The sequence below is a fragment of the Aulonocara sp. 'chitande type north' Nkhata Bay genome, linkage group LG2, assembly GCF_057382095.1.
Source record: "Aulonocara sp. 'chitande type north' Nkhata Bay isolate Kocher_YH1m ecotype deep benthic linkage group LG2, A_spYH_male_GT1.1, whole genome shotgun sequence".
Lineage (NCBI taxonomy): Eukaryota > Metazoa > Chordata > Actinopteri > Cichliformes > Cichlidae > Aulonocara > Aulonocara sp. 'chitande type north' Nkhata Bay.
In genome coordinates, this window is record NC_141345.1 from 577,243 (window position 1) to 605,012 (window position 27,770).

General features: G+C 41.1%; 1 protein-coding gene across 8 annotated transcripts in view; it reads left to right on the forward strand.

The window, feature by feature from the left end:
* atp8a1 (ATPase phospholipid transporting 8A1) overlaps nucleotides 1-27,770 on the forward strand; it is a 109,091-nt gene that overhangs the window by 38,933 nt on the left and 42,388 nt on the right. For 4 of the 8 annotated variants that reach the window (XR_015130387.1, XR_015130388.1, XM_086300702.1 and 1 more), the window contains exons 7-22: nucleotides 1,364-1,437; nucleotides 2,983-3,052; nucleotides 3,132-3,259; nucleotides 3,857-3,986; nucleotides 4,306-4,471; nucleotides 7,234-7,361; nucleotides 8,294-8,371; nucleotides 8,464-8,552; nucleotides 12,598-12,642; nucleotides 15,934-16,006; nucleotides 19,527-19,632; nucleotides 21,486-21,568; nucleotides 22,293-22,342; nucleotides 22,642-22,711; nucleotides 23,520-23,604; nucleotides 25,901-26,040. Coding sequence is in view for 6 of the 8 variants with exons in the window: in XM_086300702.1 (XP_086156828.1) it covers nucleotides 1,364-1,437; nucleotides 2,983-3,052; nucleotides 3,132-3,259; nucleotides 3,857-3,986; nucleotides 4,306-4,471; nucleotides 7,234-7,361; nucleotides 8,294-8,371; nucleotides 8,464-8,552; nucleotides 12,598-12,642; nucleotides 15,934-16,006; nucleotides 19,527-19,632; nucleotides 21,486-21,568; nucleotides 22,293-22,342; nucleotides 22,642-22,711; nucleotides 23,520-23,604; nucleotides 25,901-26,040 (1,515 nt within the window). In the remaining 2 variants the exon portion in view is untranslated. Of the gene's footprint in view, nucleotides 1-595; nucleotides 670-1,363; nucleotides 1,438-2,982; nucleotides 3,053-3,131; nucleotides 3,260-3,856; nucleotides 3,987-4,305; nucleotides 4,472-7,233; nucleotides 7,362-8,293; nucleotides 8,372-8,463; nucleotides 8,553-12,597; nucleotides 12,643-15,933; nucleotides 16,007-19,526; nucleotides 19,633-21,485; nucleotides 21,569-22,292; nucleotides 22,343-22,641; nucleotides 22,712-23,519; nucleotides 23,605-25,900; nucleotides 26,041-27,770 lie in introns of all 8 variants that reach the window. The other 4 variants (XM_086300679.1, XM_086300671.1, XM_086300712.1 and 1 more) reach the window with 4 other exon arrangements.

A 27,770-nucleotide genomic window follows, 5' to 3' on the forward strand; every position in this document is an offset into this window, starting at 1 on the left:
AGATCAGTTCTTAGTTCTTGAATAGTTGTGAAGCTGTAAGCATATATTAATCTTTTTATTGCTAAGAATTTCTGAGCCTAGATAGCTTCCAGCCCTTATTTCCCTAAAGGGTCGCCTAACTGTGCCAAATCAAACATGCAAGCATGATCTGCGTTTCATGCAAGCCCGGGGGTATGACTAGGAAAACACTAGCTTGTGACCTCCTGAGGCCGAGTTTGTGTCTCCTCCCGGTGTCAAACTGGAGCTCCATGGTGTAGTGCTGACCACTACACCATGGAGCCACTGAGGATCTGGCTTAGACACACACAATCTGTTTTTTGCATCACAGAGTCACTTGCTGTAAAGTGTGCAGGTCTCAGTAGTATTTGAAATGTAAAATTGTTGCTTTGTTTTCCGGTGAATGTTTTGGTGCTCCTGTTTGGCTCTAATGGAATGAGGACTCCAGCTGTTTCTCCACTGTGTTTTATTCTAGGGCTTTAATGTGCTTACAGTCTACTCTTTCAAGCTGTGAAGTTTTTGCACCTAATGTTGAGCTCATGTTTTCTTTTACGCTGTTTTATTGGCGTCCCACAGCATAATCAGTTTCTTTTCACAGGTTGAAGTGGGCGATATTATTAAAGTAAATGGCAGTGATTTCGTTCCTGCGGATGCTGTCATTTTATCATCCAGGTATACGAGCCTGCCAGACTGTGGGGAACTTCTCTCTCTTTCTTCTTCTTGCTCTATCTCCGCTCTGCCTAAGGAAGTGATGGTTAGATAATTTACTGAATCCACATTGTCAAAATGCTTTTGAAGGTATGTAAAAGATGCTAAATATGATCAAATGCTCTGCAGTCTGGCAGGATAACCATCATTTGCTTAGGTGGGGTAATGGTAATGTGACTTTTGATTAGATTTGATCAATCATGAGGCTACCCACCTCCTTCACCTTTTCAAAAACCATTTGGACCTGCTGTGAATAGAACTTCTGAGTGTTTTTCTACCCTCTTAAAATCTATTGAATATTGTTCCGAAGTTCTTCTTAAAAAGATAAGGAAGTCTCATTTGTGTTAAAACATGTCCTCTGGTGGGACAGCATCCAAGTGCTGCCAGCTGTTTTGCTGTTTCTAAATGGTTTGCCGAAAAGGGGAACAGAACCTCTGACCACACAGGACTGATGGTTGTGCTCTTCTCATCTACCAAAAACTGAAACCGTTGTCTCTCTCCCCTTATGTGTTTGCTGTTTGTCTCTTTATTTATTTTTTTCCTTTCCATTTCTACTTTTCGATCCTCATCCTCTCTTACCCTCCCCTCCCCTCCTGTGTGAACAACTGCCACACTTTCTCTCTCTCGCCCCCTGCTGGTGCGTGGTTGGTAATATCAGGTGGCTGTTGGGGAAGTAATCAGAGCGGCAAATGGGGATCACCTCCCGGCTGACCTCGTCATTCTGTCATCCAGGTCAGGAAACAAGCAACACTGAGAACAAAACAGCAGTGGGAGAGATAGGGGCTGTGTGTACGGACCGGAATGAGAGATCCTCCTGAAACAGTGAGATAGATTTTATTTTCCAAACTCGTGGAAGGACGAGGCCTGCAATCATGCTGGCAACAACCAGATATTTAAGCGCCTCGGTCAAAGAGCACCACGCTTTGAAGTTTAGCAGCCATGGCATTGGCAGTTATTGTGTTACAATTTATGTTACAGTTATGTGACACGTTTAAATGTTTGGCTGAAACTTCTAACAGTGCTCAGAGTGAATGAAGCATCTAGACATAAAGGATCATGTTTTCCTTTTTGTAGATTCTTTCTTTGGGTCTTGAATATGTTATCCTTGCATGGCTTGTAAGGCACCCTGAATGCAGCAGTTTGTTTTAATGTTGCAGGTTGCATGCAGTCGCATTCCAAGATGAAATCATCTCGGATTCATAGTTTTGTCAACTTTGCATGTTCCGTACCGAAGCGGTAGTTTGCACAGAGTCTTACTCTAGAAGTCACTTCCTGACAATTGCAATAGACTTTTGCTCATTTCCATGAAACAAAACTTATTTGATGGCTAAAACAGCTGACCAGTTGAGTAAAGCGTCACTGTCTTAAGTGTAAATACATTGGTAATTTAAGACAGTAGCTAACTGGCGACCCAGCTCACCTTAACAACTGGCATGCTCCAACGCTGTCCCTGTGCCCAGAGTCTGTCAGAGTCTGTATGTCTGCTTTGTTCGTTGTGCTGGGTATGCTTGCTCGCTCAGATCGCCCCACTCTGATGTGTTTTCTCTCTTTTTACTCTTGTCCCTTTGCAATGTACTTTCACTTTTCTTGAAAGACAGTTAAGCTTAGTGGCAGCACCAAACAAAGATGTTGTCTCTCCTAAGAGTGTTACTGTACGATTAAATGGCTAACTTTACTAAAACATTGATATAGTTCCCGAGTTGCCTCTACAGCAGGGGTGTCAAACTCAAACACACAGTGGGCCAAAATTCAAAACTGGAACAAAGTCGCGGGCTAACGTTAATATTTATTGAAATATATTTATTCCTCCAGATATGAGAATGAATCTTTTCTTATGGACTCAAACACGTTTTGCTGAAAAACTGAATATGGAACAAGCAAAGCTTAATACTAAACAATATATATATATTAGCTGTATAATACCAGTAGGCCAGCTCTGATAGTAATTTGGTATGGCTTCGCGGGCCAAATGTAATTAGGCTGCGGGCCAAATTTGGCCCGCGGGCCAGAGTTTGACACCTATGCTCTATAGCATCTTTGTTTGCAGTGCTTTAATCTTCTGCTGCTATTCTGTGATAGCCATTTTCTATCTCATACTTACTTTATTGTCTAATAGTTACTAAATAATCAGTACTATTTTGCATATTGATTTTAATATATAGTTATAATCATATAAAACAAGAGCAGGTTGAATATAGTGTAATATATGGTTGAATTTAGAGTTTTACTCTTATATTCTCGTACCACAAATGTCTAAACCCTCTCCCCCCACAACAGTGAACCACAGGGTATGTGCTACATTGAAACATCTAACCTGGATGGAGAAACAAACCTCAAAATCAGACAGGTGACTATCTCCTTATTAGTCTTTCTTAAGTTCTCATTGTATGCAGTGTGTTTTAATGCTGCTGTAACTACACCAACAGGGACTCCAAGTGACTGCAGACATAAAAGAAATTGACAGCCTGATGCGTCTGTCCGGGCGGATGGAGTGCGAAAGCCCAAACCGACATCTGTATGAGTTTGTTGGGAACATCCGCTTGGATGGACACAGGTGGGCTCAGATGCAGAGCTCTGTGACTGGCTCGCTGCTCCTCTCACTAACTTAATAGTCCATTAGCTAGGAACAGAGCCAGAATAATTATGAGGTTTCAGGGCATCTTTTATCTTTCTGCTGAATAAATGAAAGACGTTGTTGCAGTGATATTTAATTATGAATCTGTTTCCATTGTAGAGAAAATGCATTGGATGGATGCTTTTAGGATATCTAGGATAACATATCTTCATTCTGGGAGTCTGTTCCAATAAAGCTCTTTTTACATGAATATTATTAGTGGAAATCAAGGGTTTTCCTGTTGATGGGAATTGTTTTGAAACAAAGATAAGCCATGTCATTTTCAAATGATGATTTCATTCTTTGTCTTATGCTAAAATGTGTTTGATGATCTGAAAGATGTAAATGTGACAAATATGCAGAAAAAAACAAGAAAGTGGAAAATGCTTGTGCACAGCACCGTACATTTCAGTTATTGAGTACGCTTATTGTTTGCATGGTCTGAAAGGGTCATATGAATTCACTAGTTGTATGTAAAAGCAACAATTATTGACTGAGGGTGAGATAGGGTGAGATATTTAAACAGCAAAATGTCAGCCGTGCTTCTCAATACAGCACGGTACCACTGGGTCCAGACCAGATCTTACTGAGAGGAGCCCAGCTGAGGAACACACAATGGATCCACGGCGTGGTAGTCTACACAGGACATGACACAAAGCTCATGCAGGTGAAGCACATTTGTGGATTATTTGTGTAGAAATAGTAAAACAATCACTGTTGTGAGCAGAAGTGACGTATTTATACATGTTACAGGGCCAAAGCTGTTAAACTGACTGATTAATTAATATATGCTGTACAAACTGTATGCCAGGCTGCTTCTACTGGTGCTTCTCAAGCGTTAGTACTCACATGCTCATAAGTGGTTTGTCATTATGACTCAGATCATGTTTTTTGGGTTTCATATTGTCATCAACAACAGAGAAACACTATTGTTTGTTCTACTTCTGGTTTTTTTTACCACATCTCTTTTTTCACGTTTTACCCAGAATTCCACGCGGCCTCCTCTGAAGCTGTCCAACGTGGAGCGTATCACCAACTTTCAGATCCTTGTGCTGTTTGGATGCCTGCTGGCCATCTCTCTGGTCTGCTCCATTGGCCAAACCATTTGGAAGGGCCAGTATGGCAACGATGCTTGGTACATGGATCTCAACTGTAAGAGTCCCGACAGCCTACGCTGCACATCTAATTCCACATATTTTGTCTCACTTGTTCATATCAGCTTATTTCTTTGTCATTTTAAGTTCCTAAATGCTGGTATGTGTCGTGGCGTTTTTGTGTTGCCTCAGTTTAAAACTGTGTTTCGCTTTACAAGTGAAATATGTGGCAATGTGGGAATAAGAGAATTCCCTGTTAATGAGAAAAGTCGTGACGTGCATAAATGTGTCGTGAATGAGTGTGATTGGGAAAAAATGGTTGAATATCACTGCGCTGCTGTACTTTTTTGTTCCTTTCTAATGTTCTGTTTGATTTTGTTGTTTTCTTTGTTGTCGTTTTTTTAACAGCTCCAGGTAACAACCATTTAAAAGCCTTGGCCATCCGTGAATGACCCTCCCTTACTAATCCCTTACTGAAGCTCTGCCTTTGCTAAGCAAATGAAGCCCCCTACCCTCGCCCCCTATATGGTTGCCCTACTTTGTACGGGCCCATGCCATGGACAAGCACATACCAGGGATCCAACGATAGGTTTTCCCCTCCAGCTCTCTTATACCTTCGTCTAGTTTTTTTTCCTTTGTCTTTTTTTCAGTGCCTGATTAAAAACAGTGTCTCACTTTTCTTTCATTTTTTGTGTCACGTTAAACGCTTTGCAGCTCCCAAGCTTCAGACTATCATTTGTTCCCACCTCATTTTTCACCAGAAATAAAGAGCAGCATTTACTTTGACTGCGAGGGAGATGAGGTTGTGTTCGGGAAGCTTCTCGTGGCAGGAGGCTTATACGTGTTTATTGCCTGAACACAACATGTGGTGCAGCCCAAGGGACGAGAACTGACATTTTCTAAATGCTTCTGCAGCGATCTTTCCTTGTGTGGATTTTTCAAAGAATAGATAGAGTGGGGAGGGATAGAAGTGAAAAGCTGCTCAGTTTTTACTTCTGTTCTCAAACCATAATAGAAGATGGCTCAATTTTAATGTTGACATTACAGACGTTATTGCAGTTCAGAATTTGTGCTGCTCAGTTCCTTAACGCGGCAGCTGCTGCGATGAAGCTCTGAACCTGGTCTGCAAAGTGATTATCGTGACCCTCTGGCCATTACTCTGTACCCTGATAGGCCTGTGTAGGAGAGGTTGTGCCCTGGTCAGTTCAAGCTTACATTATGACTTACACTGACCCTTTTGATGAGGTGTTCCATTGGCTTTCATTGGTTTTCTCAGGGTTTTGTCCTCAGTGGCATTAAAACCCACTCTTAAAAGATTCCATATCAAAGTGTCGAGGGGAGTGTAAATTATAAGGCAAGCTTCCATCTTGAGACTGATTTGATTTCCATAAGGAGTTGTTGAGGCTCTGTCCAGTGCATATTATCCAACCTGTGGTAAAAGAGAGAGGTGGGGAAACTGCCACGTCGTAAACATGCAATTTCACCACGCTGCCTTGTTGTCTTAAATTATTGTAACTTCACCCACTCAACAGCATTACAAGAGTAAATGCAAAGATCCCGACACACATCACAAACAGAAAGCTGTGATTGTGCATGTTGTTTAACTAATACAAGTTTTCAGATCCAGAATGTATGGTTACTGATTCTTACACTCTTTCTGGAGGTAGTCATGCTGACTGTTCTTCCAAATGTTGCAATGCTAACTGACACTTTGTCACTTCTGCTTGCAGCATGATGAGGGGGAAAGGCTTTCTCGCTCTTGCATAGACACGCCATTTAAAACAACGTAATTAGAATGATGCAACCAAACAGTTTACAGTGAACTTTGTGCCAGTTTCTTCACTTCAGCTGGTTAGAACATATTACTTTCACATACAAGTGACATCAGATTGGTTTGTGACCTATGCATGTCCTGTTTGCTAAGGTTTTAATGCTGCTCTGCTGGTCCGATCCAGTGTCACTCTGTTGTTCGATAGCAGCATTTCTGCGTGACATAATAAGACGACTACTGAAGTGAGGTGATGGTCATTAACACCCAAACTATTGTGCTGGCATAATCCACCCACTCTTTTCCACTCCTTCTTGGTTGAGAATGTGCTATGGACTGAATCTCCCTCCTTTGTCTTGAGAGCATCTGTTTGTCCCCCCCCACTTCTGAAAACATTTTCCCACCTACATGTGTTGTTGTAGCAATAGCTTCCATTCTGCCACTGCCACTCTTTGTGCCATTCAGTTTTTTTGTTTTGTTTTGGAATCGTTCTTTCATGGGGAAGGGCTCGCCCCTCTCAACCGCAATGCTAAGATCAAGGCTTGGGTTTAGGAAGGTAACATTTGCACCTCCTGCAAGCTGAGGAAAGGTAAATCACATCCCTCCTGTTTTCATATTTGGTGTCAATGGGATTACATGTTGATCATTGCCAATTGTTCGGGGCTCTCGGGGGAACCGGCATCATTTTGCATAGTGCTTTGTGGAATCATTGCCTGGATCATGCTGGATGCCAAGGCTGCTGCTGCTGCGACACTAATGACATTTGAGATATTTCAGTCCCTGTTCGCTACTTTCAATCTTTGGGACATTAAATTGGATTGCTAATCGGTTGAGTTGTAAGAGGATGAGGTTGGGTGGAAGAAATAGTTAATTCCAGCTAATGGACGATATTAACCCAAAACATTCTCCAGATTGGGATAATGTTGATCATTGGCTGGAAGTAGCTTTGGGCATATTGATTTAACTAACAGATAATAATGAACCAACACTGATGAGTCTTCTGTGTATTACTTCTTTTTTTTTTTTTTTGTCTAAAACTCTTCCCCTTGTAGATGGTGGGGCAGCTAACTTTGGCCTTAACTTCCTCACCTTCATCATCCTGTTCAACAACCTCATCCCCATCAGTCTTCTGGTCACGCTGGAGGTCATCAAGTTCACCCAAGCCTTTTTTATCAACTGGGTGAGTTCAAGTCCAGATAGATGTGCTGTTTTTCAGACAGTGTTTCTGCATAGGCAGTTACCTGCAATTCAACTTTCACTACTTAATCTTGGATCAGATTGCTGCGTCTTTTGTAAAAGGGAATATTGGAGCGATGAACGCTGACAAATCATGAGGAGTTTTCGTCACAGCAACTCTTAGCAGTGTTGATGTCGTTTAGTGACTCTCATCAGCATTCTTTCTGGAAAAACTACAAGAAACATCAAATAAAAGATTAACATAGCAGCCGGCGAGTACGTGCCAGACTTTTCCTTTATAGCTGGTAGAAACCAAAAAGAGCTAAAAGAGAATGAAGGTTGGACTGAAGTCTGTCAGGTCAGCACATGACTCCAGATGAATGTTGATGTTGCTGTGCATCGATTTGTTAGGAAGACAACTGTTGAAGTCTTTTCCTCTATGTCTGCTATATAAGGTGATGTGACTGTTTCAGCTTGACAAGAAGCTGAAGGTGGTAACATGGGGTCATCAAAATAATTTTAAACACCATTACTATATTTACATCTGCACATAGCACTGCAAAGGGAAAACACATCTAAAAGTCGATGTTAACCGTTTGGTTTAGCATCATGAGTGTCTGTAGTAAGTAGGTCAACTTCACTGAATGTCTTGACTGAGGCATCCATGTTTCCTTTATTTTGGAAAAGTTATTTTGAGCAACTTTTAAGTTTAAATGAAACCCTAGCGAGTAAATTTTAGTAACATTTAGGACACTTCTGTTGGTTTCCCTTTGGTTCAGTATTTTCTCCGGGGAAACTTGACTGTCAGGCTTGAAGTAAAGCACCAGTTTTTGGGAGACTTTGTTCATATTTTCTAAATTGATGTGAAGATTGTTAAGCAAACATGTTGTTTGTTCAGTAACGTTACATTTTAAGTTCTTCCATGATTGTTTTCAGGACACTGATATGCTATATGAGCCCACAAACACACCTGCCATGGCCCGCACCTCCAATCTGAATGAAGAATTAGGCCAGGTATATATATATATATATATATATATATTTTATATTGTGCACTTATTTGAAAGAGATTTCTTTTAAAGTGTTCTGTTTCTCTTTCCTTTCAGGTGAAGTACATTTTCTCAGACAAGACAGGAACTCTCACCTGCAACGTGATGCAGTTCAAGAAATGCACTATTGCCGGTGTGGCTTATGGGTATGTTGAGCTTTCCTCCCTGTTTTTCCATTTTCCCTGCCTTTGTCCTCATATCCTCTGGCCTTCATTAAGTGCCGAGTGTGCATCATAGTGCATCTGGCGTTTCATTCTCCCTCCCTACCTTCTCATTAGCAGGTACATCAGTGCTCCTCTCGACATAAACTAAAAATAAAAAGTGGGCAGGCATTTGCAAGCAAAGGCACTTTACACTCTCCGCTGCGGGTGTTTGTTCGTTGTTTGTCATGTTGGAGATGTTTGTGAAGGCTGGCTATGCCTCTTTGTACTTTCCGAGTGTGGTGCGAGCTCGATGTTGTTTTGATATAACTTGGTAACTCACAGTATCGGATTATAAACACAGGGTTTTAACCAAAATGAATTTATTTTTCCTCCACTCCTGTAGCTTACAAATTCTTTTAGCTAGAGTTCAACATTAAACATTAAATCACTCCTAAATGCCTTTTTCCTCCTGCTCATTTCATTTTCATGCATAGATAATGAGCCTCAGTGTTCACAGAATCAAAGAAAGTGCAGGCGTGACAGTACATGTTTAATCCCATTAGGATTCAATTAAAAGCGTGATTGATGAAGTGCAAGCTGAGGACAAAAGAGTATTTTATTTGGAGTTCTCTGTACTCTCATTAGGCTGTGATTGTGAGTCCAGTGGGAGCACTGACAGTTTGTCACTGTCGATCCCTGGGTCAGCAGCGTAAAGCCCGTTTAAGTGTTGCGCGTGCTGGTGATGTGAAGCCTCCGAATCATTGCTGATATTTGTGTCGTAACCATTGCTGGTGTGGATTAAAGGTTTGTATGATGTTCTTGGTATGTAATGTTTTTTTGTTTCATGGTTATATTGGTGGTTAAACTTGCTGGTCATCAGAGACTTGCACTCACTCCTCCTTTAAAAGGCTCGAGATTTTTCTTTGATTCTCTGAAAGACGCACTCCCTGTTACGCAACTGATAAATATGGATGAGAGTTTCATAGCAGGAGGGAAGACAACCAGTTCTAATAAGTCGAGAATTTTCAAGATGCCATCGTTTGGACATTGCTTCCCCATCTTTTTTTCTTACGCGTTTCCAAAATTAGACGGCTCAGAAACGGTTGACTCTAAAAGTTCACTCTTCTGGATTCATTGTCCAACATACTACAACAATGTCAGCTGTACTACTACGTTCTAGCTCTGCCCAAGCCAATTCATTTAATTTACAAAGTCAAAAAAATAACTTTTTATCTCACATTTATTTTTCTTTTCAAAGATGATTGTGTCAGCAAGTTTGTGCTGGGAGGTTTTGATTTGTTCTTTTAAATGTGTCCATAAGACTTGAGTCATTGTTACCAGTCACCATTTTAGAGGCCAGATCAAACAGGTTGGTGTGTGCTGTAGTAAAAAAACGTATTTAATGAAGGACTTTAGTCATACAGAGCAGTAATACTGAGCAATATTTAATAATATAAACACCCAACACGGGCCAATAGTAAAAGAGCGTGGCATACTTGAGTCTGTTTTGGATATTGTTATATAATATGAATAACTGGAACTTCCTCCTTTCCTGTTATAGATGCTTTCAACTGTCTGTTAATCATGAAATATGGATGAAGTAGTTCAGAGGCAGCTCTTGCTTAATTAAACTTTAAATTCTCAAATTAACATACTTGCATCCTTTTTTAACCTTTATTTTAATTTCAGAAGAACAGCTTTTAAATATCAAGCAGTAAGTAATAACATATTGTGCAAAAGGGATAATACGAGTAAAGCAAAGATAAAATGAGGCATGTTTTTGTTCAAATGAATGAACAAGCATGTGTATAGATCTTAGTTTGTAGCGTGACTTGTAATTTAGTGCCAGAACACGCACACAAAGCCCCCCCGACGCTGCCGCCCGCATGTGTTCCTCTACACAAATTAAGTGCTGCTGTAATTAATAAAGACATCCCCAAGGGTGTAGACATTAATTAATTCCACTGGATTGGAGTCCCAATCTGAGGGAGGCTCCCAGAATCCTCCTGGCTTTTTATTTAAGGCTAGAGTGAAAGCACAATTATGTAAAGATGTGCTCAAATGACAGAACTCTTCTTTATTTTATTTAAAAGTGTCTTAACGAAGCATAGAAGCATATAGTAGAGGATATGTGGTTGTAAGTCTTATACAAACGTATTGTTGATTCAAATAGTCCCATTGTTTCATTGTTGTAGGTAAAAGAGTGAAGCTTGGCTGTATGAGTTTGGATCTAATGGAATAATGCTGGAATGCTCTTTGGCCACATTCAGTTTGTAATGTTCTACTACGTTCATTGGTGACCTTGAAAATATGCACCGAACTGTGGTAGCCTGCTGACAGCTGCTACAATTATAAAATGATTTCTATTCATTTCTATTTTTACTACTTTGTCTTTCTTGGATTGTTTTCTCCTTTGATTTTGTTGACTTCTCTTTAGACATTTGAGTAAAATGTCTCCACTGTAACACCTTTTAATGATCTTATTTTGTAGTTGTTCAGTTTTTACGTACACTCAGTTTTTTTTGTTATCAACCTTACAACATCTACTGGGTGAATCCAGCACTTTATTTAGTTAGAATCAACCATACAGCTTACTGATGTCATATATACCAGTCACTCTAGCAAGTGTTACAAACTAAATCGAGTAATGAAGAAGGGGAGACTACCTCTGAATTCTTCACGTTCAGTTGAAGCTTTGACACAAGTAGGCCTCCAAACAAGACAATGATCCCCAAAACACATCATTAATCATTATGGGATGGACACATGAGGCTAACAATAAGCTTCTGGACTTGCCTTACCAAAGCCCCAAACTCAAACTTATTAAAAATCTTCGGTTTGGCTTTAAAAGCTGTTTTTGTGCCAGGATGCCAACCAATTTAAACGAACTACCAATTCTGCCCAGAAGACCAAAATTGTGCCAGAAGCAACTTCATTAAGCAACATTTAACCAAATACGAGTGGGCTTGTGTGTATACTTTTGTCCCTGTGCAGACTGGAGAAAATCCAAAACAAACTTCTTGGTTTTACAGTAATTCCACCCTTGACAAATAACAGTACAAAGAAATCTAAAAACCCCAAATTACCATGACATTCACTTCTGACCACAACCGCATATAAAATGAAAATAATAGGGGAAGAACGGTCCGTCAAATCATGCACAATTTGAATAGATATACAAAAGCATGGTACTGAAAGCTGTCTCCTTTTATGTTTACTTTTGCTTCTTAATGATCACAGCTAAAATAACACCTGTAATGTACGGAAATAACAATTTTCATTTTCCACATTTACTAAGGTAAATGATGACTAGTGGAAAAAAGCACAGTTGGGCTTCTTTCCAAAGTATTTTCTTTAATTAATTGTTGCAAAAAATCAAAGAAGGATGGGTTTTGTAATTGGACGGGTTCTCATATAGTGCTTTTCTACCCTTTTTGGGCGGTCAGTATGAATTCAATGCCTCACTGACCCATTCACATAAGCACTTTTCTCTCAATGCATCGGGGTGCATCTTGGGGTTCAGTGTGTTGCCCATGGATATTCAGGCATGCAGGCTGGAAACATTCAGGGATCAACACATCAAACTTCTCATTAGCTGATGGCTTGCACTACAGCAACCCCAAAAAAGAAGAAAACTTGGAGTTTTAGCATGTTGCCAGACTGTTTCTTGAGAACAAAGAGACGATGTATAATGTAAAGATATATCATTAAGTTACCCGTGAACATTGCTGGAATAGGTGTTTCTGTGTTTCCGGTCTTAAATGGCTAAGATATGTGACTGCTGGTTGTATGTAGTTCCTGGTAAAAAGTGTCAAGTATGAATATTTTGCACAACTGTAAAAAAATCTGGAAACAAATAAGTGATTAGAGGACACGCTATAATCAACGCTATCATCCTAACCACAGAACCTTAGCTAAGCTGCCACGCTCCAACTCCTCCTAAACGATCCCATTTGAACAAAAATCCTTGCGCCTGCACTTACCAACAGCATGTTCACGTAATGCTTTGTCAACAAGATGCTTTTTGTTCTCACTTTCGCTCCAACAGTCACGTCCCTGAGGCTGAGGAGGGTAGTTTTGCAGAGGACGACTGGTAAGACGATGGGTGTGAAATGGTGGTTGTTTTTATTCGCTCCCTGCTTTTGTGATGTATTAGTGCTGCCTTGCCTTGTGGAAATGGTGACTTTGAACACAATACCTCAGTGTGTGTTTGTTTTGTTGTTTTCTCTGTCCGTTCAGTAATTATGGGACGTGCTGTATGTGACTGTGGCTCCCGAATCAAAATATGTATCTGCTGTCGTAAATGTGCAGCTTCAAACATAGTAGCAGTCGTAGTATTTATAATGAACTGTATGAGTATTTCAGAATTGTGGCTTTCTCACAGGCAAGTTTAGAAAAGCAGGTTGATAGACAAAGCCTTCCAGCGTTTACCGTGTGCTGTGTGGAGGCTGAAGCTGTGCACCATATTCTCCTTTTCCCCAGTTGACATCAAACTTTTCAGCTGGAAGCGACACACCCACTTATTCTCTCTCTTTCTCTCACACACACACACACACACACACACACACACACACACACACACACACACACACACACACACACACACACACACACACACGCACAGCTCTGCTTCTGAGATCCATCTGCTCTAGAGTTGAGCTCTGCAGTAACAGCATGGGCGTGTCTCATCCATTTTGCATGGGGGATTGGAGCCTGTTTGTTAATAGCTATTATGCCAAAATATTGAGTCTTGCTACTTTACATCATGTTGCAGCTTCAGTGAAAGCATGTCTCATTATATTGTTATGTTTCCCCTCACTAAAGAGAGACTCTTTATTATTATGTGCTGCTAGATTAGAGAAACAAGGATTCCGACGCCTCTGATGCACCTCAAGCTTTATTATTTCCTCCTCCTGACGGTAACGGGTCAGCTCGATGTGCCGCAGGTTTGATCTGGAACTGGTCCCTGGTTATTGACTGCGAATAGCCAGCACCCTTGTTCCCATAGTGACAGGATCTCTGTGTGCTGGCAGATAATCAATAGCTGACTGTCCCGCTCACCCGGCCTTGTGCCTCGCAAATTTCATCAAGACAATCGACATTGCGAGATATACTATAGAGGAAGGTTGCGGCTTTCTTACCTATATAGGCTTAAAAATAATAATAATGGCACAAAAAATAATGCATTTGGGCTTCATGTGAATGTGCGTGTTTTATGTCATTTACAGATATAAAGGGGTGCTGAATAGCTCCCGTACATTCATTTGTAATTGGTTGTGTATTTGTAATATAAGAGTTCAAACTTAAACCTTTTTAGCTGAAATGGCTTCAGTCCTCTGTTTATATTCATGGAGGTTTTTAAAAACGCAGACTTTGTTTTCCTATTTCTCCATGACAGATTTTAATAAAGATGCAAGTGTGATACGTTTCCCTGCCTCCAGTGCATCTATGTAGGGGTAACACAATATCGACTCCTGCCCGGCTGTTTAATTGCATTTCTGTCTTTTCCCCATATTTCCTTCCCTCCAAAGCTCTAGTTTCTGTGCAGTGGATGGAGTATTACTAGCTGGCGGGCTGCTGGCTCTTTGGGATCTGAACAGCATATCCTGTGGGATTAAAAAGAATTATGGTTGCTAATGGCATTCTCGGCAACATTTCTATCAAACCCCAGTGCCATGGCTAAAGCTGCTGTCTCCACGATCTATAGGTGTATTTATCACAGAATCATAAATTGATCCCTGCTGGAGAGCCAGCGAGTGGCTGGTGGCTACATAATCACTGCCCTAAGCCACTGTTACAGGGATAAAAATACATCCTTTCCTCTCATTTATCAGAAATGATTTTTTGAAGTTTTGCTTGACTTGTTGATTATTTTCTATCTTGCCAGAAATAAAAAAAAAAAAAAAGCACTTCTGGCTTGAGACTAATTGGGTTTCCAGTAATTCATTAGAGCCTGATTAGTGTTTGAGTAATGCGGTCTTTTTTAGCTGCCAGAAATTCAGCCTGTCTGCTATCACTGTAAGCAGCTCCTCATGTGCTGTTTAATTTCTAAATGAAATTAAAATAAAAGGGGGACAGCATTTCTTATTTATGCAAATGACGAAAGAGGATCAGATTTACAAACAGAATAATGAATAAATGTATGCGCGTGGATTCCTTGGGAAATGATATTTCAGGGCACTGCTTTGTCAAAGCACGATCTGTGTCTGCCAGCATGGACAACATCCCAAATAGTGCCACTGTACATCCCATGGCTGAAGCCCGGGAGACCAGCATTTGCATTCTGGCTGCACTGTGTTTAATATTTTATTCAGCAAATGTCTATATTGTTGGCACAAAGCACTGGCTGTGAGATCTGTTGTGTGCTGCCAGTATACGTGTAAATTTGTTTTTCTAGAGCTGAAAAGATGAGTTGGTTAAAAAAAAAATTATAATTTCACTTATTGGCCAAATTATTAGGTATACCTCTAAACTCCTACGCCTTAAGCTTCAGACTGCTCTAAACACTCAGATTAAGGGTTCTTTGTTCCTCTCACCTCTGTGATGTCCCTGCTATGGATATTACATCATGTCCCACAGCTTTAGCTGTCAGCGCAGAACTTCCACAACCTTCTGTTTGCAAGGGGCAGCCCGTAAGAAGACTTTAAGAAGTAAAAGGGTGTACTTAATGGAGAGGAACTCCAAGCCACAATCATGCAAAGCTACTTTAGTAGAGTCCAAGAATAAAATATGTGGTGGTGGAAAGGATGTGATGCTGTAGGTCCACTTTGTGCATGTATTGTCCAGACACACGTCACTCAATTTACTGGACTTAGCTTTTGAAGGTGGCTCTTAAAGTTGCCAGTGAGTGTATTTTGATGGGTGTGATTTTTATTTTTTAAATATCTATCATGCTGAATATTTTGTGTTATATTGAAAATGTCCCAGGACCCTGTGGGGACATTTAATATGTATACTTTTTACTCAGTTAAAACTAGACTAAATGATGATACAGTAATTAGTTATTATTAGTTAGTCCAGTTTTTAGGTTTTTGCAACAACACTGTTAGTGCTCGATGTAACGTTCAGGAACTCTGAGAGGCTGCACAGTGGTTGGCAGCTCAGAGCATTTCTTCTAAATGTTAATGAAAACCGTGGATTGTATGCAGTCTCACCAAGGCTCTAGCACATAAGAGTGGTACACAAGCACTGTTCAGTCTGCCTCCTTTTTATCTTAAGTTTTGACAGAATATCTTTTGATCACTAAGCAGAATCCTTGTTTTTTGTTGTTTTGCTAGTCGTGCCTGCTCTGAGGACAGCATGCTGTACTTTAGTGCTGTACAGTGTTGCTCTCAAGGATGCCAGCGTGTTCTGTTGTTTTGACTTCAGTGTCTCCTTTTTCCAGGCACAGCACACACTCATCAGACGAGGCAGGATTTAATGACCCGAGCTTACTGGAAAACCTCCAGAGTAATCACGTAAGTAATGTCAAGGTTCCCCGTCACCCGCTGCTGCCGTTTAGGACAGAATTAAGACGGATTTTGGATCTAATTGTGTGTGCTTGCATAATATCGTCTTTTGCATTTTAAGTAGCCTCTTTTTAGCTTTATTTTGTGCCTTTAAAATGGTGACGCATGCCTCATGTTATTATCTCACGAGACAAATTTGGCAACTGATGGATTTAATTGTTTTTAATATCAGTTTGACTAAAATCATGCTGAGGGGTGGATTACTGTTTCTTTGCATCAAGATTAGCCAATTCTGACAAAGCAGTGAGGTGCACTACTATCTTGCCATCCTTTGCAGGATTTTAAAGGGAGCTCTAATGACCACCTGTAGTCATGCAGTGGGTGAAAACGGTGATTGATTGGCTGTTTGAGTCACTGAGCTGCAGAGTGGTGTGGAGGAGGCAAAATGTCACATCCAATTAGGTGCAGTAGTACCGCCCAGGGAAAGTAGTAATCCCACTGTGATGTTTGCTTTGTTATGACAGCAGAATCTCTCCACACATTGAGTTTGTCTAAGATCTGCTTCAGTCTCACATTGATAGCCTCTCGCCAGTTTGTAATTATGGTTCATAACTGACTGCTGCTTGGAAACCAGGGTTTGCATGCATTTTGGTAACGATTTAGCCCGAATAATCTGGACGGTAATAAATCATAGATGTATGTTTTTTCTTTTTCCCCAGTCATTTTTTTCTGTCTGTCCTTTGAACTGATACGTTGTAGGCATGCTCAAAATTATGAAGGTTTTTGGTAGAAGCAAATCATCAACATTAAAGTTGATATATATGCTCATGGCTATTTTATTAGGTATGCGTGTTCAGCTCCTCATTAACAAATGTTTAATATCTAATATCGGCCAATCACATGGCAAATTTGCTTTTAGGCATGTAGACTCAAGACAACCTGCTGAAGTACAAACTGAGCATCAGAATGGGGAAGAAAGGCGATTTAAGAGACTATTCCAATATGGACCAAAATCTTAGGGAAATGTTTCCAGTTCCTCGCTCTGAATGCAAAAGGGCTCCAACCCTCTACCTGACAGAATGGTCAGTGAGTGTATAGCTATTCAAAATAAGGTTTTTTGCGACTCTCGCTAGGTGGCAGCACATGCTTGCTTCTAGAAGGACTTCAACAATACTAACCCCACGTAACCCTCAGTAATAGTGAGCTGAATTACCAAAGCGATATCAAGGTTTTTAAACATCACCTCAAACTTTCAAGACGTTGGTTTAATTAATGCACAATCAGTGCTTCACTTTCACTTAGATATCGCTGCTGGAGCTGCTGAATGAAGCGATGCATTTGACGTAACAGTCGATATTCTCCTGGTACAAGCGCTTCTTCTTATGGCCTTCAGAGTGCTTCTTGCATGAACATTACTAAGGAGAGGGGAATTAAGAGTGTTGACAGAAATAAGCACCCCCTCTGGTGCTTTTCATCTTCCCTGGACATGGTCCTCACCCACAGAGTTTCAATGGCTTCTTCATTTTCTCCTCCCCCTTAAACTTTTTCCCACACGGGCTGTGTCTGAAGCGATGAGTGTCTATCACTGCTGCTGTGACACAGGTTACCCAGAAGTTATTTGGGGTGGTAGCTGGCAGCACAGTATTTCCTGTCACATCTAATTGTGTCAGCAGAACAAAGTTCAGATGTCTGTACTGTCTGCCTAGTTTACCACCACCCTCGATGTCTTGCTGTCAGACGTGTGCTTTTCTTCTGAGAGGAGGAGTCGGTGTCATGAACTTTACCCAATCAAACGTCTGTCTGCTAGCATCTTTAAAGCAGGCTGGGAGGGAAGTGTAAATGCAGCATGTTGGGGTTTTACAGTGATTATTGGCTGGACTTGGTGTGGCACAGTAACCTCCCAATGACAATCCCATTATTGTCATTGGGTTTCCATGACAGCAGTCTTAATGAAAAGATCCCATCCCTTAAAGAGCAATTAACAAAGACCTGCTTTTAGCCTTAAACCTGCATCAGACATTAACCCTCATCCCAGTAAGGGTGTGAGAGCTGTCCAAAATACCTGCTCTTTAAAAGAAAACATGTCCTCACTCAATCACACACAGGTGTACGCACTCACACACATACTGTCCTGTCTTTCAGAGGATACCCGTCAACCCAGGCCAGATTATCATGCTGCTTGGAGGCAGGGAGGCCTCTCTTAGCCACCTGGACTGTAATAGACTCGATGTGTTGGAAGAGGCACTTTTAATTTGTCACCCCTCCCCCCTTCATTCATGTGATCCTTTGTTCCTCTCTTCACAACAGAAAGAACAAATTTAATAATACTCTGCGTGAGGCTGCAGCCTTTTGTTTGAGATGGGAGTGAAAACATGCACTTTTGAGCTATCTTACACCAGTACTCCAGTATTATTTAAACCTGCATCTGATATTAACCCTCAGATTTCCCATTAAGGAGGTGAGAGAGTGCAAAATCTCTGCACTTGAAAAGAAAGCATGTCCTCACTCTTAGGCTTTTATGTTCTTTGTGTTACTACAGGTTCGTGAGACCTATATTCATAATTCATTGGCTGGTATTAAACTCACTGCTAACAAACGTTTGCCGCCAGGCTGCTGTGTGTGCTGTTGCTGTATTATACAGGTCTGCTGCAGCCCTGCAGGCTGCTTATATTACTGTCTTGGCTGTAGTCGGTCACTGCAAGCCGGTGGTCCTCCAGCCTCAGCAGATGCCTGTCTAGGTCTGTCCCGTGGCAAGTTAGTCATACTGTTCCCTTCATTAATGTACAATGCCTCAGTGTATAGGTTAGGCCTTCTTTCATTAAATGAAGCACATTTCTACTGGATGAGGAGGCATGAGTCTGTCAGCAGCTGGCAGTTTCTGTGGGATCCTCTTGGCTCGTTATCCACAGTCATTAGCCTCTCCACGCTTGACTACTGAGTACTGAAGCCACATGTATTTCAGAGTTTGACAAAGCTTAGACTGGCTTTGAAACAAATGGAGTCATAAATCTTTGGGCGCTACACGAAGTGAAGGAAATTCATCAAGTGTCAGAGCTGCAATTAATAATGGTACCTGTTCAGGATTAGAGTTCTCCTGTGTAAGTTGCAGTCTTTGTGTTTAGATATAATTCTGCCAGCAGTTAAGTGTAGATTTGTGATTATAGTTTGCAAACAGGAATGTACCTGAACGGCAGTTCAAAAGAACTGAGAGTAAAGTTGTTTTTTGTGCTCTATTGTGCTCATGATGCAGCAAACTTATTTGGTCTGGTTTTATAAAACTTTAAATAAATGCTCCAGCAGACAGGTCACTGGAGTCTGCAGTGCATACTAGTATTAATAGAAGCTGTCTGTCACATTTGTAGCGGCTGCTGTAGCAGGTTGTGTACGTCGGCTGCAGGTTGATTATGCTCTGTCGGTGTGCACTCTCTGTCCTTGCTGTCTCTTCCTACAATACCGTAGCTGTTTTGCTTCTGTTACATGTTTTATGAAAGAACATTAAAAGTCAAAGTGCCCCTTCTTCTTCCTGTAGCCTACAGCTGCTGTTATCCTGGAGTTCATGACCATGATGGCCATCTGTCACACTGCAGTCCCTGAATGCATGGATGGAAAAATCATCTACCAAGCTGCATCTCCAGGTATATCCCACTTTTAAGTGGAATACACAATGTTATTACAGTGTGTGTCTGTTCACACACAGTAATTTAAGATCGTCAAAATTTACCAGACTTCTTCTTGATTCTGACGTTGTTTGTGACGTAGCATGTTGTCAGATTTTCATTTTCAACGTTTACAGTTTGATGATTAACGACTACAAAACCAATGAAAAAAATGAAGCTACAGATTCTGCAGAATGAATCTACAGTGATAATCATTACAACTGAAGACATGGACAAAGGATTTCACTAAGACAGTGCAAATATACAAATAATTCTTTAATACCAAAATCTATTGTTCACTGATATATAATGGGACAGCACGCCTGCGCTCTTTGATGGCACAGTGTAAGCTTAGCTGTCGTCTTAACACATGCATCCTAACAGCAGCTAAAAATAGAAAAGAACTAGCTCTCGCAACACATGTTGCTCTGATTTAACGGTGTCAAAGACAAGTGTGAGAGTTGCAAAACTTCTCCTTTCCTTCCTTTGATTTTGCCCAGTGACACGTTTCTGTGTAATGCTACACCTCTCCTGTACAAGTAGGTTCAAAACTGCATGTCGAAAAGAGCAGATTTTAAATGGCTAGTTGTGCAGCTGTGTCTGGATCTGGTTCCAGGTGCTCTGCATAAATGGTCTTGTGTGTCCTTGATATTTCTCTTTGTTGTAGTATTTAATTTTCCATCTAGCGACCTTTGTGTCACAGCAAATGGAACACACCACTACAGCCTCCGGGCTCCAGTATTTCATAAAGACGTTTATGTAATCATCAGCGCACACACGAGCCAGGAATCATATTATAAAATGAAATCAGCTGTTTACAAAATGCATTCTTCAGTCTATCACATCCACGGGTGAACTTAACAGACTGAGACAGCTGTCAATCAGGAAGTTAAACACATAACATATTTCTAAACATCAAAGTTGCCACCATGACAAACATCAGATGAGGTGAAATCCACCACAGAGACTCTAAGAATAGGTTTTAGTGTTAATGCATAGAGATTGCTCTTAACAGCAGTAGTTATGTGTCCTGAAAATAATGCAGATTTCTGAAGAGACCAGCAGGTTTAACCTCCTAAGACCCGAACTCTTCCACGGCAGCATTTTTAATTTCTCTTTGATATTTGGGCTGATTGGGGCCCGATGAATGTAAAAACAAAGAATTACCAGATTTTTTCTTTTTACCTTATTTTTGTTTCTAAGAAAAATGAGAGCCACATCTGAGGATATTTGTTTAAAATGTTGATAGAACAGTAGCAGCATAACGTCCTCGTAAGTGGATATCAGGCCCTTGTAGAGCAAAATTGAGTATTTTGGTCTAAATAACCCAAACTGTGATGTCCACATATGTGGACGCAGGTCCCAGGAGGTTAAAGGAAAAAGCATTTGACGTCAGTTTATAATGTACAAACATACGGCTGCAGTTTGTCAAATAGGTTGACATATCCCGATCGTTTTAAATATGTTTATTAGAGAACTGATGAACACTTTGATTAGAAAATAAGCTTTGCATCTTCATTTTGCTAATGACTTTTTGGGGGGCTTGGATTGCTTCAAACAGTCGTGTTCATGTGAAGCTTTGAGGTTTTTAGAGTGGTTGCAAAGAGCTGCTGGTGAAGTGAACTATAAAGAACAGTAGAGAGCTCTTTCTTGCCCTGCAGCATCCCCATGCACACGGTAGCTGGATCACAGGTTTCAGTCACTGTACTGAACCAGGTTCATGCAGCAACTGTGAAACATGGCTGCTGTGGTAAATACCAGGCTCAAATGTAATGTTACCTTGGATATTTGTAAAGGTGTTTTTATCTGTAACATTTTTCTTTGCTCCCCAGATGAAGGCGCTTTAGTGAGAGCAGCACAAAACCTTGGCTTCGTGTTCTCTGGTCGAACCCCAGACAGCGTCATTGTGGAAATTGTAAGTTGGACAAAACAAGTTAAAGAAAGGCAAACAGCCTTACAGGTCTGCTTAATCTATAATACTGGCATCATCGTGCTCCGGTCGGCATCTAAATAAGTCCCATCTGTAGGCTAGTTCACTAAACTATCCCCTTGTCTATTTCACAGTACTTCATGAAATTTGTCAGATGTTTTGAAACAGAACTAAAACAAATACACTAAAAGTGGTTTTCCACTTGGATCACAGTGATGGAAAAACACAACATTTGCCGTGATTATATCCTGAGTTGATGCAGTGTGTCCTCTCCAACGCTCGGGTCACTCCTCCTGTTGTTCTCCTAATTGGCTAACCTGATGATTGCACTCAAAGAGCCTGAGGCTGAAAGGCCAGAGCCATTTCCTCTCTTTTTTTCGCCCCTTTTTGGTCGAACATCTCGTCTCCTAGACGTTTGTCCAATTTCTTAATCTTTATTAGACCTTCTAAAGCTCTCAGCATCTACTTTAATCACTCTGTCTTGTACCTAGCAGTGTCCACAATTAAGAAAATTAATTGAATTTTACCTTGTTATTCTCCTTCCATCGGCTCAGTGCAAGCAACTGATAAACACATTTAAGTGCAATTAAAGCTGATTGGAGGAGGATGGCAGGCTTGGCTGTGCTACTTAAGATAACTTGTCTCAGAAGACTGAGGTTGAAGTGTCTCCTTCTGAATTACGTTAACGCTCACGTCTCTTTCAATTCAGGTTGGAACAGAGGAACGATATGAACTGCTTCATGTGCTGGAGTTTACAAGGTACAGTTATTATGTTTTTATTATGCATATACACCATCAGCATGCCTTATTTAACAGTCTTTTACTATAGAGTTTTCTGTTTGAGCCTCAGTAGCATCATCATTAATTAACTAATTAATCCTAGTTAACCCCACTGTGGTCACATGGTTATCTTGTTACCCACTCTTTGTTTTCAGTAATCATGTGCTAGCTCAAACCATGCATTACTTTAGCATTGTGGTAACACACTGCTGTTATTTCTCTCCTTATTCCACCTCCTTCTGCCCTCTCACTCTCTCTTGGCTTTTTTTATCGCTTAGCGCAAGGAAGAGGATGTCAGTCATCATGCGCACCCCATCTGGGAAGATCCGCCTCTACTGCAAAGGAGCTGTGAGTGTCTGTCTCTCTCCATAGCAACGCGTGACAGGTCATCACCATCATCGCCGAAACGCTCTTCTCTCCTTATTGCCTCTCGCTCATGTCAGGAAATCTTTTCATTGGGTGACAGGATGAAGCAAGATCACCACATTTCACACATCTCTGCCAAATAACAAATAAACGTTATGGCCAGACTACATTTAATCCTCAGTAAGATTTAATCGGATCTACAATTTCCTGGATTGCAACAATTTTGTGCTGTGAATATAATACAAAAGTGAGAGCAGAAGTATAAATTGCACAGTATAACACAACATCAATATTTTATTTTTAAATGTTACATGGTTATTGCAGCACCCCTAATCTGTGGAGAAGGGACGAGATAGCGGAAGCGTTCTGGTGTCTGTTTGTAGTCAGCGCTCTATTGGCTATTTGGGTTTGAGTAGGTTTTGGTCACAAGAAAACTGGATTGTACTGAACCACCAGACGACAGAAAGCATTTGTTTTCATCCGATGATGATTCATCTTTTAACGAGCTTTTTTCCATTCATCTATAAACAATAACCCGTGGATGGAACTGGTTACTCTTAGTCCAGATATATGGCTGCACCAAAAGTCTTGAGTTCCCAGATCAGGCTTCTCCAAATGTATATCTCTTTTTTAATACAAATAGCTAGAGTTATCTGAGTAGGAACATGAAGTGCTTCTACATGGGCCGCATACAGCCTTAGACCCACATTTGCAAAGCAGCACAAGTCCAGGTGGTTCCTTTCTTTCCTCTCTGGGTGTCAGTAACCAGTGAGTGTTTGTTTCCCTTCAGGACACAGTGATCTATGACCGCCTGGCAGACAGCTCTAGGTACAAAGAGATCACATTGAAGCACCTGGAGCAGTTTGCCACTGAAGGTGAGTGGACTAACATCGCCCCCTGTCTGCCAACAATAATGTGTCTTTTCAGGATGCTGTACATCCCTGCGTCATCTCTGGACAGAAGTAAACAAACTTCCTCTTCCTGAGAGCCTTTCCTCTCATGCATTATTTAATGGAAATTTCCTTCTAGTGGGAATATTCTGCTGTAATTTTAACACAAGGCTGTTGACCTGAAGGAAACTGCACCACATACTCTGCTTCTTGTTCTACGATCATACTGCCCCCTTGTGAGACACCAGCAAAATGATGTCATTAGGAATATTTGATGTGTGCTAAATTTAGCATCCAGGACAGATTGTGAGGATCTTCAGGCCCAGTAATTCCCAGTCCAAGTGGAGATACTACAGATGAAAACCTACTTTATCTGCTGCTCGCTTTTGCCATTTTGATCCCATAACATCTTTCAGACTAGAATTCTTTAGTCAGTGTCTTGGACATTTGTCTCATTTAAAGTGCAAATTAATCCAAATGAGACAATACCTCAATCAAATATTTAGACATAAAACATGTCTTAATGTGGGTAACCAACTGTGGAAATGTCATTCTGCCATCTATTAGTTATTCTTATTAAATTCTAGTAAAAATATCTGGAACGTATCGAGTCACAACTCTCCCAAGCATCTGTTCTTTCCAGTACATTAAAGGTTTTTACAGAGTACTTTATTCATGCATCTGTGTAGGTTCTCAGTCAACCAGGTCAAGGTACTCTTAAGTGCTGGAAATGAAGGCAACTGGACTCCTTTGTGGTTCACAGAGATTTTCACCTCCCATTCTAGAGGCTTCTTCAGTTCTGTAAATTGCTGGAGAGTCATTTTACAGACCTGGTGGTGTTATGTGCTCGAAAGTGGTCGTGGGAGTCACTGAACCACCCTGTAATGTGAGTTGTTAAGAGTCACATGAGCCGAGCTGTGAATTTAGGTGTGGGTCATTACCCTCCTGTCAGAGGCCAAGGTCCTGAGACCCCGCCCCCTATCATGTGATTTGTTCAGGTCACATGGTTCAAGGTGTGAACAGGGATTTCATGAAGTGATAAAGGGAGCTGGTGCCAGTTGCCACCACCTTTGTTCAATGATAGTCGTTCATATTTGGTGTCGATGACCTCCTTTGCGCTTCTCCCAAACAGCCTGAAAGAGTGACCTTTCTCCTTTAGGATGCATACGTACAGCTGAGTGTCCTGTCGAGATGATTCTCCTAGATTGTGTTCCTCACTGAATTGCGCTTCATATTTGGTATTTGGGTCTTGTCAACCCAAGTGAACCTTTGTGACCTTAATAAATCACATGATGAAAAGGGCCCTTTTGCACAATGCCTTGATTCAGACTTTTGCTTACACGATCCTTTATGTCTCACGTGATTACAAGGTGGGTCAGTGACTCCAGGGGGCAATCCCACCAGTGGGGTCTCGCCATCAGTTTATAGAGCTGAAGAAGCTTCTTAAATTAGAGGTAAAACATCTTCATGGACCAAAAGGGTCTGTTCGCCTTCATTTCCAATTTTTAAGGCAGGGGTGTCAGACGTATAGCCGGCGAGCCGGAATTGGACTGTATTATCAAAAGTTTTATAGCTTCTCCTCCTGACATGGCCATTCATACTACAGTAAATAAGTAATAGATAAACATTTCAATAACAGAACATTTCAGAAAATAAAAACTGAAACGTTTTGTTGGAAATGCTCTTATTTTTTCGTATGCTAAGATAGCTGATCTGAATTTTGAATTTAATTGACTTTAATGACATTTTTAAACATAATTTTATTAAATGTAATACATAAAAATAACTGTTAATCAAAGTTTGTAACTGGGGAAGTTACCATGACGTTATCAGTTGATTCGAAAATTGACCGTACTAAGCTGAAGCGCTTTGTTCAACAAAGACAGCTGCTGCTTTTCTCAGCTCCTATTTAGCGTATGTCAGTAACCCTTTAGTACCTTTTATTTACCCCCCAAAATATGAAGAATGGACTTTAAGCAAATTTATACTCTGAATAGGTAAAGTAATACAGTAATGGTGTCTGAATAACCTGCTTCGGATGCAAGATTCAAATCTAAATCCGATGGTTATTTTGCTGGAGTTACCGTTCATGCTGCGTATTGTATTGATTAATATGGTCAGAAATATAGCTGACTTAAGTAGCAGTGTTTTCATTGGACTGGGTCTATCTGTGTAACACGTTTAACAGTGATTGCAGAGCACAAGCTTTGTTTTGTAATGTTAAACAGTCAGAACTATGACATTTGACCCAAATGTTGCGATGCTGCTTTTAATCTTGTAGGCCTGCGCACTCTGTGCTTTGCGGTGGCAGACATCAGTGAATCGTCCTATCAGCAGTGGTTGGAGATCCACCACAGAGCCTGCACCTCCCTGCAGAACAGAGCCTTAAAACTGGAGGAGAGCTACGAACTGATAGAGAAGGTTTGTTAAGCGACATCCTGTTTGTGTGCACTGTCGGTTTTTCTGAAAGGGCTATTTTTTATTGCAGAATCCAGTTTGACTGACAAGCAGCACAAAGCTTTTCATCTGGTTAAATGCGGCAATTTCTTAATGCGGAGGATTTTATAGGAACAAAACTTGTGAAAAGTCAGACTGGCCTTGAGCTGAAGTGTAACTAGTGGGGAAAATGAAATAACGTCTGGAAACCTGCAAAAGTTCAAACTCGTGTTTTCTGTGAGGTGGGTCTGTGTGGAAGCGTTAGTCAAACACAGGAAGCCACAGAGTAAATCAGCCACTTGGCAGGTTCGTCATGGCTGCTCCTGGCTGCCCAAAACAAATGGGGGCAATCAATCATAAAAGCTTTCAGAGAGAAAAATTTAATGCGCGTTGCCAAATGAGCAGAGCGTGGCACTGCGGCCCAACCCCAATTCCCTTCCCTCGGTCCCACCCCTCTGTTTCTGCAGTTAGGGGAGGTAAGGTCTCCTGTTTCTTTTGGGATGAAGAGGTAGCCTTTGGAGGACTAGATGACCAAAGGGTGATTGTGATTGGGCCAGGGTTAGGGCCACCCACACTTAAAAATGCACACAGTAATGCCACAGGGGGGCACAGTGGAGTTATAGTGAAATGTTAAGGATGGAGGCATTCCTGCAGTGTGTCCGAAGTTTCTCCTTCTCATCATTTCTTAACTAAAATGCTGATTACATATTATGTGGGAAAATCTTCCTATTTGATCCTGATTGTTCTTTTAAAAAACAATTGTTTTGTATTGATACGCTGTTTTAGCTGTTTAATATCTAATTCTTCATTATTTTTCCCCATTTATTTCTCACTGGTCTATTGCAGGGGATACTTTTTATGATCCCTGACTAATCTAAGTACAAGTGTATTTATTGTTTACTGTTTGTCAGTGCAAAGTAAGCTGCTCTAGCTCCACTGTGGAAATTCAGAACTTTATTTCCCCTTTTTAACATATTAGAAGCAGTAGTGGTGAATTCATACGAGTCTTTGTCCCAGTGGAAACTTAAGCTACATATACTGGACAGACTCTACCAGCAACATACTGACTATGATCCCGTTTCTCCCTGATTCAACTGGTACTTGTATCATAATTTACAAAGAGTGCTTTTAACAGCAGCCATAGAAAGAAATGAAAGGCTTACGATGAAAAGGCAAAAGAAAGTTTGGCACATCCAGTCATGGTCTTTCCCAGGCATAGTTTTCCGGGCTGTGTGGTTCCCAGTGATTAGCGTGGACAGACCTACAGACGTCCAGGCAGTAAGGCTCAGGTCACAACTTAAAGAGCTTCCAGAGCCTTTCCTCTGCTGCTGGCTCCTGTCTCCCCTCTACCCCTGGCTCTTGTCAAACCTTTGGCCCTGTGATGTGCCCATACAAGCCCACAGCCAGCCACAGAGCAACACAGAGTTTCCTGGGGAAAAAACAGCAGCTGCATTTTGTGGGTGTGCTTGTGTGGCAGAGAGCGTGTCTATAGATGCAAACACAGATGCAGGGGCACAGTAACGGATCCAAAACCCCTTAAGTCCACCGCCGCGGTTTTTACTTGGTGATAAACAAGAGCGGCTGATGAGGGGAAAAACTCGACTGAGTGAGTGACACTATCCCGGCTCAGATGTTTGCCTGACACATGACGATTTAAAGGCCTTCCTGTGTTATGATCCTCACTAACTGACTTGTTTACTGACTTTCTTTGGTGC